Source organism: Brachycentrus maculatus, unplaced genomic scaffold (genome assembly GCF_059751285.1).
Source record: "Brachycentrus maculatus isolate JH-2025_06_01 unplaced genomic scaffold, ASM5975128v1 h1tg001124l, whole genome shotgun sequence".
Lineage (NCBI taxonomy): Eukaryota > Metazoa > Arthropoda > Insecta > Trichoptera > Brachycentridae > Brachycentrus > Brachycentrus maculatus.
Window position 1 is genome coordinate 12,900 of NW_028281822.1, and position 17,623 is coordinate 30,522.

The window sequence follows — 17,623 nt, forward strand, 5'->3', positions numbered from 1 at the left end:
TCATCAATATTATGACCGCTTGATCTTTAACCATCCGTTGCAGGACAGCCTCGTTCGATATCTGGGTTGTTCGTGTTATCCAGAGTATATGTGGCAACACCACTTTTCAAATGTCTGGATTTTGTTCATCACGAAGATGAGCAATATTCGAGTCTTACATCCATACAGCAACACGGACCATACAAAGCAATTTAGGACTCGAAGTGGAATTCATAGTAGTTGACGAAGACAACACATGATATTCTTTAGTTTTAAAAAAGGTACCCTTCCCTTTTTATTCCTATCCATGCTCTCTTCTTCAGATCTCCCTTCACGATCGATCCATGCACCCAGATACTTGAAGTGATCTATGTTTAGACCCCTGTCAATGCCATAAGGGTAATATACGATTTGCTGACCACCATGGCTTTTGCAAATCTTTCGAAGACACACATTTTATGAATTTCACTATTTAATAGTTCATGACTGTGTCAAAATACAAAACCAATTCGATAAAATGAATACAATTCTAACACGGCATTTTATCTACGTGCAGTAAAAATAACAGCGTACAATAATCGACACATTACAGACGGATAGTTTGAAATTCATTTTGAAAATGTTTTCTTAAATTTTATTCAATTATTCGAAGCTATTTTTTTAATATATGAATATTTAAACTTAAAACTCAATGATATTTATGTTGATTTTAAGCTATTTTTTTAACATTTTCGGTTTCATGTTATTTAAATACTGAGAGATAAATGAAGTATTTATTTTTGGAGGGTTTAATAAAATGAGGTATTGGAAATGCATAACTTTCTTCGATTTTTATTTATGTTTCGTTACACTCATCACAAGTTTATAATGAAGAATGCTGAAATTCATGTGCATATTCGGTGCATTTGATAATTAATTAAGTTAATGATAACATGGTTTAATTTGGCCTCTCTTGATGTTGTGAAATTTGGTGCAATCAAAATTTTTATTGTAAACATTAATCAGTATCCATTAAGTTACTTAATATTCTTAAGTGTTATTTTTATATTTCGGATATCATAATAATAATACACTAAAGCAGCGTTTACAAGATACCAGTTGCGATCCCAATCCACAAGTCAAAATTTAGAAAACGTTCTCATTCAAAGGATTGGCTTTAAAAATTGCTTCAAAGATATTTCACTGACTGGGAATGATAATTTACATGAAGCCTTTAATGATTATTTAATTAAAATTTATATTGGATTGGCTCAGTGAAATGTCTTAAAAATTGGCTTTGTTTTAATGCTGCATAATTTTAAGCAGCATAACCACTATTTTGCAACAATAATTTTCGTGAAATTGGGGGAATAGATTTTGGGTAGGCAGAAATCTGTGAAGATATTGAGCTTTTCTAGCCTTAAAGTGTTGCCATAAAAATTATCCAAATTGCAAGATAAATGTTTATTTTCACGTAAAATAAATATTGGAATTATTACTTGCTCCTACATTCAAATATAGAACAATCGATAGTCGTTGTTAATTTATCATAATACTCGACCCTCTGCTACGTACCAATTTCATATATTATTATTTCAACGATTGACACTATTTTATAAGCTATTCAATTTATTAATCGGTATAGTTATATTTAAGTAAATCAAATTAAATGAAATATATTTTCACTGACGCCTAAAATATTAATGATAAAAAGTAGGTACCAATCTATTATTTATCTTGTCTATTTATATTTAAATCAAATTTATCAGTTTATCGCTTTAAAAAAAATCGAACGTCAGTTCAATTTTTGTCGTTATCGAGGTGGGATTCTGGAGCTAATATAGTCATTTTATAAAATCCAAAAATAAATATCATTCATCCAATGTAACGGTATTTATTTATTGTTGCATAAATAATTTATGGTATATTACTTTTTCAGGGATAGTGCAATGGAAATCAACCCACCCAATAGAAAAAAACGACGCTCTAAGCAGGTAGGAAGATATTTGAATTATTTATCTTTATTTAGCGGGAATATTGCGAAATAATATTATAGGATTTAGATAATTAATTAGTCGTGTTAAATGTAAGGCATTTAATTTGTGTTTGCATAAATATAAAGACGTATTCATATAATCTGTCACGATTGCAAGAATATTTTTATTTCTTAGGCTAGAATAATAGTGCCATCTTCTCATAGGGACACCGCTGTCAGTGGATAGTTTAAAATTAGAACATTCAAAATCACGGGTGTAGTCAGGATAGCGAATTAATTATCAACAAGTTTTAATTTTTAAAATCCCTTTTTTTAGAGAAAAAAAATATCTCAATCTCATCAATAAAATTCTTTGATTGGTCGTAACGCTTTGTATTTTTTGCATCGTTGACAAGTTTCCGATCATGCTTTTCATGGAAAGCGAAAGTTCATGAAAGCGACTGTGTAAATAAACATCGTTCAAGAATACACATAAATGTCACAATAAAACCAATTGGATGTTTATACGAATCCCATTCGATCAATATAAACAAAGTACGGTGCCCCTGACTATCTTCTGTCAGACCGGTTTAGTAGAAAATAGATAAAGTCTGAGAAAACAATAAAACACTAGTCCTTTAGAAACATTCAAAAGACGTGTTTAGACGGGAATTTAAGTTTTTGAACAAATCAAAAATATATAAAATGAATATAAAAATATGTAAATAAAAGAACAGGTATAAAAGTAGGCGTGGATCAGAAGCACGTACGATTTAGCGATAATAAAGGCACTATCCTCGCAACAGTGGGGCGACAAAGACCGCATCTGTCAAACCGTGGGCTCTGGCCGTCATGTCGCGGGGCTCAAAACAAATCGATACTGAGACGTGACACTGATAACAGCCAGGTGATAAGGACTCACCAAGTGTAGCACGGTGTTCACCACCTCGCGGTTGGTCACCTGTCCGACTTCAATCAGCCCGATAAGAACGGCGAATTTCAGGCTATCGTTCATAGGCATCCTCACCACCTCCTCCGGCCTTTTTATGTCACTGAACGGGGGCACTTTGAGGTCTGCCATGACAGAGGCAGTCACAATTCACAAACTCGCACTGAATTTTTTCACTTTTGATCACTCAAACTCGTAAAAACATTATTTTATCGACTCGCATGATAGTACACCACTGCCGCAATCTGCCATGTTGAAATAATGCAATGCGATTCGTAAGGGCTGCCAACTTACAGACATGACAGCCAGTCTGACAAATCGCTCGTGGTCGTCAAGTTTGCGTTCCGTTTGTTTTTAACATGGCCGCCATGGATGTGGACGTATCGCGGGTGAGCTCTTTTGAAATTTCACTATTTGACTTAAATACGTATATTTTGTGTTTAAAAGTTACTTTTTTCTCAAGAAAAATGTCTCGGTTATCTGTTGAAAGTGTATTTATATTTGAAAATGTGCTATTTCATCACTAAAATGATGTTAGAAACCAGGGCGTTGTTCCATCGCATCCTTAGTAGAAATCTCCCTGTGTCCCTCTCACTCTCATATATTTGCACGGTTCGCGAGCGAGACAGCTGTGGTGAAAATTGAGTCACGTCCTGGGACTGTCTCAAATTATCAGGACACGGCCGAGTTTGAATATTATTTACAGTTGCGGATGCATTCCATCGCCCGTAATGTCCGATTGCTCTAACTGTTCGTTTGGAATTTTCAGGTCGAATCCCATATTCGCAACCTCAAGCTGTCGGGCCATGTCGGTTTTGACAGCCTCCCCGACCAGCTTGTCAACAAGAGCGTACAAAATGGATTTGTTTTCAACATCCTGTGCATCGGTAGGTGGAATTATTGGTTATAAACTACATGTTACATCTTCGTGACTTGGTTTATGAACAATTATAACACATATTTCATTGTTTTAGGTGAAACTGGGTTGGGTAAATCCACCCTGATGGATTCTTTGTTCAATACGAGCTTTGAGTCTACTCCGAGTCCTCATTCTCTTCCTACTGTAAAACTAAAGGCTCACACGTATGAACTGCAAGAGTCTAATGTCCGATTGAAAGTAAGTTTCTAGAATTATTTAACATGCTCATTTCGTCCTCATGTCGCTCACTCCTTTCAACAACGTCACATATCAAAAAACTTGATTTTTCAGGAGAACATTTTAAAAGTTTAGCCATAATAGGTGCTTTCAGTTGTGCATGTTTTCGAAATGCCTAGAAAATGTACTATATCCTAGCAAAAGCGCCATATTTTTACCTTAATATTTACCTGCTGCAGGGCAGAAAGTGTTGTTTTTGCATTTTGAAGAAAAAATTATTTTTTTTAATATACGAAATATTTTTCACATAGAGAAAAAACCTTCAGTTTGTACCTAAAAAGATCTATTACACAGTAAGAAGTTCAATAAGTGGCTTGATATTTATTTTGAATACATTGTATTATATTTTTAAACTTTAAAACAATCTCCAGAAAAATCAAGTTTTTTGATAGATGACGTTGTTGAAAGGAGTGAGCGATATGTAAAGATAAATGTTTTATTTATTCTTTTAAATACGCATTTTAAAAAAATAAGCAGCTTAGGATTTGAAAATACAATTGTTTAAAATAATGTGTTTGTATCATAATAACATTTTTTATTCAAGCATCTTGTGGTTTTGATAAACTATTGAAACAACTTTCAAAATACTTTCACCTGCATTTGGAATATTAATTATCTACTTGGTTATCATTAATCTAATTTATATATTCTTATGACCACCTTACTAGTTAGTCTACTTTACACATACTGGGACATTGGATCAAGTATTATCCAAATTTATCTCATGAAATTATGTTCTTACATGCGTTAGAAAATATTCTCATAACTTTGAAGAGCAACGACATGGACTCGAAATACTGGACCAGATCTATTATTTATTTGCTTAATCATTATTTATAAATGATTGAGATGCAAATTTGGTATTGATTATATTGTTAATTTTCTATAACAATGTCAACAAATTATTGGGACCAAAAAACAAACATATTACTCAATTATTTATTGGCTAGAAGCTTTAAAAAAAGTGTTCAAACATATATATATAAATGTTTTTGTCTTAAATGTATACTTTTATTTTAAAAGCCCTGTATAAAATATTGTTACTGAATTTATATTCGCCTGTCTGCCTCCGTAGTGTAATGGTCAGCACGCTCAACTACCGTTCTAGAGGTCCCGGGTTTGATTCCCAAGGGGGGTAAAATAAATATAAGTGATTTTTTCACTGTCATATTTATTCAATACTACCCTGGACTGGTACCTGAAGCGGAGCGCTGATCACCTTTTCTTCATGTGTAAATGATCAAGATAACACTGAGTTTACATGACGTAGTGCCCTATGCACCATTGGGGTGCGGATAAGGGTTTTATTTATATTTATTATATTCGGTTTAACATGTATTGAGATGGTTTGGACATGTGGAACGAATTAACATGAGTGAGGAAAGAACAGGCAGACAGATATCAAATTTATGAGGTGAATGTACTTTGGAATAGGAACAGAGAAATACCGAGGAATACTTGGCATGGTCAAGTATTTAACATACTTGAAAGTGGTCAGGTGACAAATCAGAATAATCAGCGGGTTTGTATGAGGAAATATTTTAATGTGGAAGAGGCGAAGACTGTTTGCAAAGAGAAAGGGGTTCTCGCATTATATTCTCTGTCTATTTATGTGGCGAGGCGGCGTGATGGTTAGTTACTTGTGTCATTTAAATTTATTTTAATGTTTAAATGACATATGTAACTAACCAACAAAAGGCGAAGTTGTTTGCAAAGAGAATAAGGTATTGTATTCTTTCCTCTCTGCTTATTCATGTGAAGAAGTGGTGTGATGGTTAGGTTTGTTTTATAACTTATTTTTATAATTAATTTTTTGCTTTGACATTGTAGCTGACAATTTGCGATACTGTTGGTTACGGAGATCAGATCAACAAGGATGATAGTTTCAAGGCAGTTGTTGACTATATCGACGCCCAGTTTGAAGCCTTCCTCCAGGAGGAACTCAAGATCAAGAGGTCCTTGACTTCATACCATGACAGTCGCACTCACGTCTGCCTGTACTTCATCTGTCCTACGGGTACGTTTTCATTTATAATATCCTTCAATAATTAAAAATATATATATCAACCACCCTACACATACAAGCATATGTAATGTTTTTTTTTTTTGACATCTCATCAAAGATGAAGAAGTATATGGAAGTCTGGGCATTTACGGGGCTGACGACTGTCATAGGCTGGTTTAAGTGATCACTTTACATACGTGTAACATTTACCAATTCTACCCATTATTGACAACCACACTACTCAAATTCTTGGAAGTTCTATATATGTATATGTTCATAATACGTGATGTGTGCATTTTTTCTGCACCACTCTGCGCTTACCCGTATAACATACGCACACGAGTAAGAATATCTGTGCCAAAAATATTTAATGCGTACCGAATACACATACAAAAGAGACAGAAAGGGGACACGTTAATGATAAATTACACATCATTTCCATCCTAAATGCACCTATTAAGGCAAAAATTTCTCATGTTTGAATACAATAAACATTGTTTTCGTAATTCTGTACTAAAAAAGGCTTTTTTTCTTGTTTCTTGGAAAATAACCCAAGAGTAAGGTTTTTCACTCTTCCAAATAGTAGTAAGAAGACTGCATATCAATGTCACACTAGCCTGATTTTCGTTGGTTGGAAGATATTGCTTCAAAGCGATTAGCCCTCCAATCAAATTATTATCAGAAAGGGAAAAATTCAATTAAATATTGTAATGATACATTTACTTTACATGTTTACTTTGACTTGCTCAGTGGTGTTGAACAATTGCTCTTGACTCTCAGGGTGTAAATGCATGGGTCATCAATTGAATTATCTGAAAACTTACTTGGGGTATCTCTTAGACCAAATGAAAGACTAAGGCATTTTCACAATGGGTTTATTCGAGGTTATGTAGCACGAACACTTATAAATATTACTTAAAACTAATTTTAATACTAGATAGACTTTACCAGACTATTGATTAAAGTTTATGTGTTGGCTGAATTTCTATTAAACTATCCTGGAACGAATTTACCTAGGAATGTGTGATTAAAATGTGCGTGTGACAGTTGTCATCTGTCAAACGCTCTGGCGGAGACTGAGCGAACTCGATGTCAAGATGGCGGCAATTCACAGCTGTCATCTGTGAAACGCTCTAGCGGCTAAAGCAGCAAACTCGATGTGACGTCATCCACTGGGACGATTTGGCGGGTGATGCAGCAAACTCGATGTGACGTCACCGCTCTAGCGGCTGATGGTGCAAACTCGATGGCGTCATCTTTGTCGACATGAGGCTGCAGGAAGATCTCAGAGTTGCGTATTGTAGGCTTTGAAGCTGGAGAAATGGAAGTTATTATAGGACACGATGAAAATAACTTGGCAGTAATACAGGACACAATACCCGACGTAATACACGACGGCGTTCCCTTTTTGTTAGGCTGTTTGGCGGGAATTTAAACCAGACGATACACGCGTGCACGTTCTTGTGAGACTATGTCGACTGCATTTCCACTTGGTCCACGTCAGTTCGGATCACAAACTTGCACACTCGAACTAGGAATAGTAAAGTTCAATTCCAATAAATAAATTAACTTTTCAACGGAAAATAGACGTAGCTCCGTCACAAAACGACAGTCCGCACGACGAGGACGTCCACTCGCCTAGGCCGATAGTCCTGGAATGAGGCGTGGTCCGGGTCGCATGATGAATCGACGGTTAGAAAACCGTTATTTAAGTAGGTCAAAGGAAGTAGAAGTTTAACGGTCGAATTGATCACGTGAATAAATGATGACTCTTTTAATTTAATGCGTAATATCGCTGTCGATATTACACTATTATCAGAAAGGGTAGAGCAATCCAAAAATTTCAATAAAAAAGGCCCTCCAATCTACTTACCTGTTTTACTAGAAGGTTTTGATAAATATTTAAAACATTTCTATACCTGAAGAACCGGTTCGATATTGATATTGATAATATCAAGTAATTGGGGTGATTAACTCTAACTCTTGTTTTTAGATGGTCTTGTGTAACTACTTTTTATCACTTTCTTTTAGTTGAATGACATGAAGGCAAGTGTTTTCAAACTGGTTATGAAAAAGTATACAGAACTTAGTTTACTTCACATTTTTTGTGTTATTAGTCTATTCAATTTATTAATGGATAAACAAGTTTTGATACTTCTTTTTCCATCTCTTATTTGCTTCCAAGGTGCATAGTGCACTGCTTTTAACGCAGTAGTATCTTGACTGTTAGTTACATAAAATCCAAGTAATCCGTCTAACTGGTTATGTACTAGTCTGGTCACATAATAAATTTTAAGTTGATTGTTTACTTTATATTGATCAGTTGATGATCTCACTGAATTATTATTTTATATTTGAATTATTTTTATCTAATATTTCATTTTCCAAGTCATTCAAATGTGGATACTGTTTACTGTTACGATTACTGTTAAAAAAACTCAATGAATACTATAAATTTCTTAACGTTATTCAAACGTCTAAGTAAAGGCTGCCTGTTTTAGAACAGGCGTTCTAAATGTTCTAAGTTACCTAGATTATTGAAATTTAATTTTAATTAAATTTTACAAATGTAAGGAACATATATTGTAAATTTATAATTTCATCAATTGAATCCGCAGTCACTTTGCGGTAATATCTATAAATTTTTTATTTTAGTTTTACTTTATTTCTTAAAATCTATTGTGATACGTGTTTCTATGCATTCCGTATAATTTTTACGGTGTTTGAAAATAATGTGAATGCATCGAAACACTAGATTTTAAGAAAACTTCAATTAAATTTTAATGCAAATTTATATTTCAACAGTTTTATTTGGAAAATGTTTATCACAAATAATAATAAAAATATAAATAAAACCCTTATCCGCACCCCAATGGTGCATAGGGCACTGCGTCATACAAACGCAGTGTTATCTTGATCGTTTACGCATGAAGCAAAGGTGATCAGCCCTCCGCTTCAGGTACCAGTCCAGGGTAATATTGAATAAATATAACAGTAAAAAAATCAGTAATATTTATTTTACCCCCCTTGGGAATCGAACCCGGGACCTACAGAACGGTAGCCGAGCGTGCTGACCATTAGACTACGGAGGCGGACAAATACACTATTATAACAAATACTTAGAATAAAATCATCTTTTTATAAATATTTGTTATCTTCATCAAAACCCTACAAAAATTACAATATGTGAATAGCTAGCTAGACACAATATCTTCAATTATTATTGATTTCAACATGTCGCTCACTCCTTTCAAGAATGTCATAAATCAAAATACTTGAATTTTCAGGAGAACGATTTTAAAGTTAAAAAATATAACACAATGTATTAAAAATAAATATCAAGCCACTTATTGAACTTTTTACTGTGCAACAGATCTTTTTAGGTAAAACCTGAAGGTTTTTTCTCCATGTGAAAAATATTTAATTTATTTATAAAAATAATTAAACAATACATTTTCTTCAAAATGCAAAAACAACATTTTCTGCCGTGTAGCGGGTAAATATTAAGTTAAAAATATGCCTCTTTTGCTGGGATATAGTACATTTTCTGGGCATTCCGAAAACATGCACAACTGAAAATTGACAATTTTTGATTTATGACGTTCTTGAAAGGAGTGAGCGATGTGTGTAGTGTACATTTTAATATGAATAACAATGAGTTGTGTTTCTAGGTCACGGCCTAAAGTCCATCGACCTAGTTTGTATGAAGAAGTTGGATACTAAAGTCAACATTATTCCGATCATCGCTAAGGCCGATACCATCTCCAAAACTGAATTGCAGAAATTCAAAGTAAGTCTTGTTTTATTAAATATTGTGTACATGGCAATGTGTTCTTATTTAATTTCGTGATAAGCACTTTGGAACAATTACACTATACACTACCTGTTAATGAAACTTTATTTTCATCTTCTTCAAACCCTTATCCGCACCCGGTGGTGCATAGGGCACTGTTTCATATAAATGCAGTGTTATCTTGACCGTTAAAACATGACGGAAAGGTGATCAGCCCTCTGCTTCAGGTACTAGGTCCAGGGTAATATTGAGTAAATATTTAAGTAAAAAAATCGCTCATATTTATTTGTTCTCCCCCCCCCTTGAGAATCGAACCCTGGACCTCCAGTACGGTAGCCGAGCATGCTGACCATCGCACTACGTAGGTTTTTTTTTTACAAAATTAAAATATTTAACACAATGAAGACCTTCAGTAAATACTTCCTTGTATGTTTTAATTCCCCTTATACTGTTTATCATTAATCAAAACATTATTGTATATCGCAAATATTTAAATAAAATATTCATTATTACATCAAGAATGTATTATCTCGTATCTATTGTTTAATACATATATGATAATACATTTTCATCCCAAGTCTTAATAAGATGTTTTTATGAATAAAACATTTCATTGGCATATTAATTCAGCAATAAATCGTTAAAATTTCTTTTATTCAAATCACATTCCTATCATATACATAATTACAAATGGATTTCTGGTGAATAACATTAAATGATACATACGTATAACATATCCATGTATAATCTAAACTCAGTCAATCTTGAAAAATGATTAAATTTTGCTCTATGAATATTTTTTGAAAATATCAATTAAGTTTTAGTCCCTGCAATAATGTTTACATATTATACTTTCAATAATTCAAATAATGTTTGGTCGAAAATACAATGTAAATATAACCTTTTAAAAAAATATACTGACTGAAAATTTCTATCAAAATTGATGTAATTTCCTGATACCTGAACCAACAGACTCCATCACGCGCCATGTTAGCTCCTGTACTAATGAATGCGTCATTGAAAGTTAAAATAATTAGTTTTCACAATTTTGGAGTAATCCCAATTTAATTCATTTAAAAAAAAACAGATAAACAATTGAAAGTAATGAAAAAAATTCGTTAATTGATTTAATCAGGAATTTCATCTACTACTTTAGTTATTTTGTCAATAAAAATAAAACAAATTACTTTGGAAACATCACTGTGGTTCATTTGCATATGAAAAATGGGTGATTTTCTTCCACTCTGAAAATATCTTTCAGTTTCTCATCCTTGATATTTTAAACTATCAGCTTTTATCATGCTACATAGTTGTTTTTTAATACTCAAAATGAACCACTTAATATTAAATTTGAATTTAAAACTTCAATCTCTGTTCAAGAAATATAAACCAGGAGTCAGAGTATTATTTTGCAGTGTGTATTAAATGCTTGATTTTCAATATCCTGCATTTTTATTAACATTCACACACGCAGGTATTAATTTATTTTGTTTTCAGTCCAAGATTATTTCGGAGCTCCAAGCGAATGGGGTGGAGATCTACCAGTTCCCGACTGACGATGAGACAGTATCGGAGACTAACAGCTCTATGAACTCTCACATTCCATTTGCCGTCGTAGGCAGTACAGATTTTGCTCGAATCGGAAACAAGATGGTCCGATCTCGGCAGTATCCGTGGGGCACCGTTCAAGGTATTTAGTCTATTTTACTACATTTGTAGATGAAAGCTCACAGGGTGCAGTTGAAATGCAACCTCTTGGACAAATGTGTGGCAAAGTAAAGTGAGATAAATGTTCAATTAGTGTAAGGGGAATGAAAACAAAGCTTAGATGGGCAATTTAGATTAAAATTAGAAGGGGTTGCGCTGATTTTGGAATGAATTATGATCCCAATTTGGTTGTTTTTGTTTGGCATAATCCAGTATACCAAATGTATATGTATGTTATCAACACTTTGTTGTGTGGCGGTTTTCTGGGTCGGCCGCTCAGCCATCAGTATATTAATCACAATTCAATCCAAACCCAATTCCCATCTGTATAATTTTTTTTTGGCATTTATTACGCTTATAGGCGTCTCTCGCTCTCTATTAACAGTATGTAAAAAGACACTTAATCGTTTCCCGCATGTGTTGAAATTGCATCATATATGGTTGTCTACCCCGTAAATGCCCAGACTTCCATATTCTTCTTCATCTTTGATGAGATGTCAAAAAAATAATATGAAAATAACTCCCGTGATTGGAGATAGTCCAGATTTTGTGTACAAGTATTTGGACACACTCAAAATGTTGTAAAATATAACTTAATAATAATAAACCCTTATCCGCACCCCAATGGTGCATAGGGCACTGTGTCATATAAACGCAGTGTTATCTTGATCGTTTACACATGAAGGAAGGGTGATCAGCCCTCCGCTTCAGGTACCAGTCCATGGTAATATTGAATAAATATTACAGTGAAAAAATCACTTTTATTTATTTTACCCCCCTTGGGAATCGAACCCGGGACCTCCAGAACGGTAGCCGAGCGTGCTGACCATTACACTACAGAGGCGGACGTTGTTGACACAAAAAATCTGTGTTGATTTAAAATTAATATTGTTTGATTCGACATCGGTTAAGCAGGATTCGTCAGTATCCAATTCGAACCCCGCCCTAATTCTATCGCACGTTTAACCTCGGCTCGTAACGCATGTCTGTATTGAAAACTATAGCGCATGTTGGTCTTCAGGTCGACCAAAAATCGCATGTGTTAAACATTTTGTGTAGTTTTGAGTGTGTGAATGGTGCTATGGTGGTGTAGGGTAGTATTGCTTGCATGCTTTGTTAGTGATTGTCCTGACGAAGAAATGGGTACGTCTCGAAACCGGTAGATGTAATCTCGGTGAGTGGTTATATACTGATTTTATTAACATTTTTTGTAAAAAAAAAAAATAAGTAAAAATGACTAACCACAAAGTAAATGCTTTAAATGTTAATAATATTGAGAATAAAATTAATACATAAGTTAATATCTGCTTTGTCTGCAGTTGAGAACGAGACGCACTGCGACTTTGTGAAGCTGCGGGAGATGCTGATCCGCACCAACATGGAGGACATGCGGGAGAAGACTCACGCCCGGCACTACGAGCTGTACCGCAAGCGCCGCCTGCAGCAGATGGGATTCTCCGATGTGGACTCCGACAATAAGCCTGTAACAATCTCGCTCCCTCTCTTCTCAAAATTTGCCTGGAAGCTTTTTTCTTTGTGTTTCATTTCATTTCATACAACCAGTTTGTAAATTCACGAACTAATAAATTAATTTAATAAATAAATGTTGTGAGAATAGTCAAATGTTGGTCCGAATAGTGACACAAATTGACAAATTAAATTACATATTACATAAAAGTATTATACATAATATAAAGTTATTCATTCGCAGCTACGGAAATAAATAATTTTTTCAATAATTATAATGTAGCTCTAACAGTCTAGTTTAAGGTTTGAAACTTTTTTTTCCCATTTTAATAACATGATTCATGAATAAGTAATATTTTCAGTCACGTCAACTCATTTAAAATATATTTTTGACTCGGGTTAGATTTCGCAGTATACTCAGAATTTTTAACTGCAGAATATGTCATACATACATAATATGTACATTTTTACAAATTTTTTAATGTACATATTTAATTTTTATGTTTTGTCGTGATGTTATGGCAGTGATCTCTTAGAAGCGTTTCAAATATTTTTCTTGATTAGCTCAACAATTCCTTTAACAATAAATTTGTTTACGGAAGAATGAAAATATATGGTTGTCTTATATAAATCTTATACTTTCTCGTTCAGGTGAGTTTCCAGCAGACCTTTGAACAGAAGAGGAGCACCCACCTTCAGGAACTCCAGCAGAAGGAGGATGAGATGCGCCAGATGTTTGTGCTGAGGGTCAAGGAAAAGGAAGCTGAACTCAAAGACGCTGAAAAGGAGGTCATTATTACGTTTTTTGCACAAAGAATTACTTTTCTTCTTCTTGGTGTAGGCCTTGCAGCCTGTTCTTAAGAGGGATTAGCATCCTGCGATTCCCAGCTGCCAAACCATCTCTTTGGTGGTCTGCCCGGGAGTCCTCTACCTTGGGTTTGGCCGTGCGGTGCAATGTGGGGGAGTCTGGAATGGTTCCATTCTCCTCGCATTGAGAATTTCATTGAACTCACTGTTTTATTCTTACACACACCATTGTCTTCTTCATTGGCTTCCCCACCTAACGACATCTTCAATCTCGCATATTTCTCTTATCCTGATGTTCCTTATTCTATCTCTTGAACACGAAGAATTCGAGATGTGTAAAAGCAAAAGCCTTCGTGGTGCAATGTTAGCATATTTAGCTTCAGTGCTGGAGGTCCCGGGTTCGATTTCCAGTGGGAATGAAAATAAATATTAGTGATTTTCCCCCTTTATATTTATTTAATATTACCCTTCATATAAGTAATGATCAAGATAACGCTGTCAATACAATACAGTCCCCTATGCGCCATTGGATGTGGATAAGGGTTAGGAGAAGAAGAAAAGCAAATGTGCCTTGATTTATATTTTCAAGTGTCATACTGATATGCGTACTTCTTACATTGAGGCCCAGATTTATGGCACGCTCTCAATGTTTGATTTTTTTAAATTTATTTTTTTATTTTATTTATTTACATTGTTATTTCTAACATAATACATTTGGAACATTTATACATATGAAAAACTTTTATATTTGGATTCGCTGTGCCTCTCCAAAAAAGAGACTGAGCTCTTGTGCTCGGAGAGGGACTTACACTTGTGGTTTAATGTTATATAATAAATGGTATAGTAGTATATTTTTTCAAGATTTATGTGTAGTGAGCTTTAATTTTTTTCTTAGGTATTTTTTTATCATCTATTTTTTAATTTTTTTTAAGGGAGTTTATTGAAATGTTTGATTGCCAAATATTTGAAGTTTTGCTGAAATTGCTTACTGATGCATTTTGGAGTAGAAAAATCATTTGAGAATCTCGAAGATAAACTTTTTTTATGTTCAAATAATTGTCACCCTTTAGTATTTGAAAATTTGATTTGATTTTGAACCTTTTGTTATTCCCAGCTGCACTCGCGGTTCGACAAGCTGAAGAAGGACCACACAGAGGAGAAGAAGAAGCTGGAGGACGCCCGCAAGAAGCTGGAAGACGACCTCATCGAGTTCAACCGCCGGAAGCAGCAGATGACGCAGAGCCACCACACCCTCACGCTCGGCAAGAGCAAGAAGAAGTGAAAGTACGCCATCGGGAGAAGCAACACCGTCAACTGAGGGGCTTCTTTCTATCCAGCGCGGGATACATTCTACCACTCGACACTGTACCAAAGCTGGCAGACTTGACTAAAAACCCGGTGATGCAAGCAATTACATACTTCAAAGCAAAATAAAACTACAGTAAACCCCCCCTATAGCGTAGAAGGCGCAATAATACGGCGGCTCTTCTTTCCCCCCTTCAGACTCAGCCGATTCACAACTTTTTTATTCTTTTTTTTTTATCTCATCATTTTCATATCATAATCCGTATTTGTATAAGCGCCCTTGAGGTAGTGTTTTACGAAAAAGGCGCTAGATAAATCTTCCAAGATTATTATTATTATTAACGTTAATATAGGTGCTGCGTTATCGCAGAAAACGTTATCGGTTTATTTTTTTTAATGGTTTTCAGACATTTTAACCAGCAAAAACGACTGAAATAAGTCATTTTAAATTAAAATCCAATTTAAATACATTAACTCCCTATAACTTTTCCTCTGTTAACGCGGTTACTATCTCAATGTTACAGAGGGGTTTACTGTATTCTACGGAGAAAGTATTGTATTATAGAAGAATATTTTATGAATACGGCAGATATTTTAAACCTTTGTTTGTCTGTGACGATGAAGTTCATAGTCGCAATACATTTTTATCAGGTAACGACGCAGTTTTCATATGTTAAATAATTATAAAATGTCAAATACATTATTTTGACTGCGGCACACCTGTATCCGGCTCGCCGCTCACCAGTGTGCCACGGCACACCAGTTGCGGAGTACTAGTTTAGACAATGGATTCAAAATAATGTCCCATGGTTAAATTAAGGTTAATAATATTAACTGTCATATCATACTTTTTTATATTACTGTTTTTTTTTTTTTTACTGTGGACTAATTTTGTATTTCATTTTCTGGTTTACACTTCACTTGGATGTTGCTTCATTTATTTTTATGGAGTTTAATTTCGAGAAAGCACTCAGAACTTACTTTTCAATTTTCAATAAAAAATTTGCTTATAGTGCCATCATATAATGAGAATTTATCTAGAATTGCTCGATATCCAATTATTTATTGGATTTAGTTCTGCTTACATCACATGGACCATTAGTCTGTCTAATTAATACGCCAATGCCAGTTTTGTTACGTGTCAGTATATGAAACATTGTGACAATGTGTTTTGATCATATTTGTGACGATATGGACTTTAACATTTTTAATATTTTAATTGCATTTAATTACATATAATGTTAGTGATGAGATATGTAAATGACATTTTCCGCTTTTTTAATGATGAAAGGTTTTTTTTTTTGACAACAATATATGTGTTTATGCATAGTTAATTCACAGGTTTTTACCAATATTGTTTCCATAGTTTTATTTTAATATCGAATATGTAATGATATTAAAAATTCTATCAATTATAATTGAATTTTAATGTAAAATATTACCACATCTTCAAAAAAATATGGTATATGATAAAAATTCAGAAATAAAAAATAAGAAAAATAATATTCCAGTATCATGTGTTATCAAATCATTTGCTATATCTCATCACTACCGATACAATTAATTTTTTTTTAATTATGTATTATTAAGCATATAATTGGCCTAGTACTTTTGCAGCATTGATTCTAAGCAAAGTGTCTCTTTACTTAGTCAGAATATTAAAAAAAATTGTTATTGCATTACATTTCAAATAAATAATATTATAGATTTAATAAGAATTAATGTCAGAATTTAAAAATTAATACTGTAATCAACCCCTTTCCTTGTAATATTTACCATATTAGATTTCATATTTGTATAAATGTAGCTCCCCATCAGATTGTGTACAATTAACATAAAGAATTCTGAAATATTTCATTCCATCTTAATATATTATATTTAGTACACATATCATTCCTCTCGAACCTTTCCTTGTTGTATTGTAATTATTAACTTCGAATATTAATCAAAAATCTTTGAAATCGATATTAATCATTAATATATTTCTTAGATCACTACTTGAATTTAAAGTGAGCCATTTTAATAAAAGATTTATAGCAATTTTGCAACATTGTTTTTATCATTCACAATTAATTATAAATCTCTTATTTTAGTTTAATATTATATATGAATTAGAGAATCTCTTCGTTTATTCTGAAATGATATTTAAAATGTGACTGCATTATAATTTATATTGCCGGCTCAAGGTCTTAATAGAGGTAATCTTAAGTTCTGTTAAAAAATTATCCTAACAAATAACATCCAAAATATCGAGCCAATCCTCCAAATGTAATTTTTTAATATCAGTTTGGCATCCAGAGGTTGATGATTGAATGTTTCGAAAAATTTTAATAGTAAAATATCAGCTTTTAAGAGTGGTTGATAAAGTTTTTACCGATTTTATGAATACGGCCATAAAACTACTTATTTACTTCCTCAGGACACAAGGATGTTCGTAGTTGTGCACTCTAAGTAAGCATATCTATTTTTAATAATCATATAATGCTGTTTATTCTATGTTG

The 17,623-nt window shown here is 33.5% G+C and overlaps 2 protein-coding genes across 3 annotated transcripts; one reads left to right on the forward strand and one right to left on the reverse strand.

The window, feature by feature from the left end:
* Positions 1 to 1,755: 1,755 nt before the first annotated feature.
* On the forward strand, positions 1,756 to 16,622 carry Septin2 (septin 2). Of its 2 annotated transcripts, none has more exons than XM_088276027.1 (9): positions 1,756 to 1,952; positions 3,652 to 3,769; positions 3,857 to 3,999; positions 5,869 to 6,055; positions 9,715 to 9,833; positions 11,334 to 11,526; positions 12,863 to 13,026; positions 13,662 to 13,799; positions 14,932 to 16,622. In XM_088276027.1, the coding sequence occupies exons 1-9, from the start codon at positions 1,878 to 1,880 to the stop codon at positions 15,097 to 15,099; spliced, it is 1,305 nt and encodes a 434-aa protein (XP_088132153.1). In that variant the 5' UTR covers positions 1,756 to 1,877; the 3' UTR covers positions 15,100 to 16,622. The 2 variants fall into 2 exon arrangements, with proteins under 2 accessions (XP_088132153.1, XP_088132154.1); XM_088276028.1 differs by lacking the exon at positions 1,756 to 1,952 and adding an exon at positions 3,233 to 3,271.
* LOC148299478 (neurobeachin-like) lies at positions 2,040 to 3,141 on the reverse strand. The gene has a single exon (XM_088276029.1). The coding sequence runs from the start codon at positions 3,012 to 3,014 to the stop codon at positions 2,784 to 2,786; it is 231 nt and encodes a 76-aa protein (XP_088132155.1). The 5' UTR covers positions 3,015 to 3,141; the 3' UTR covers positions 2,040 to 2,783.
* Positions 16,623 to 17,623: the final 1,001 nt, after the last annotated feature.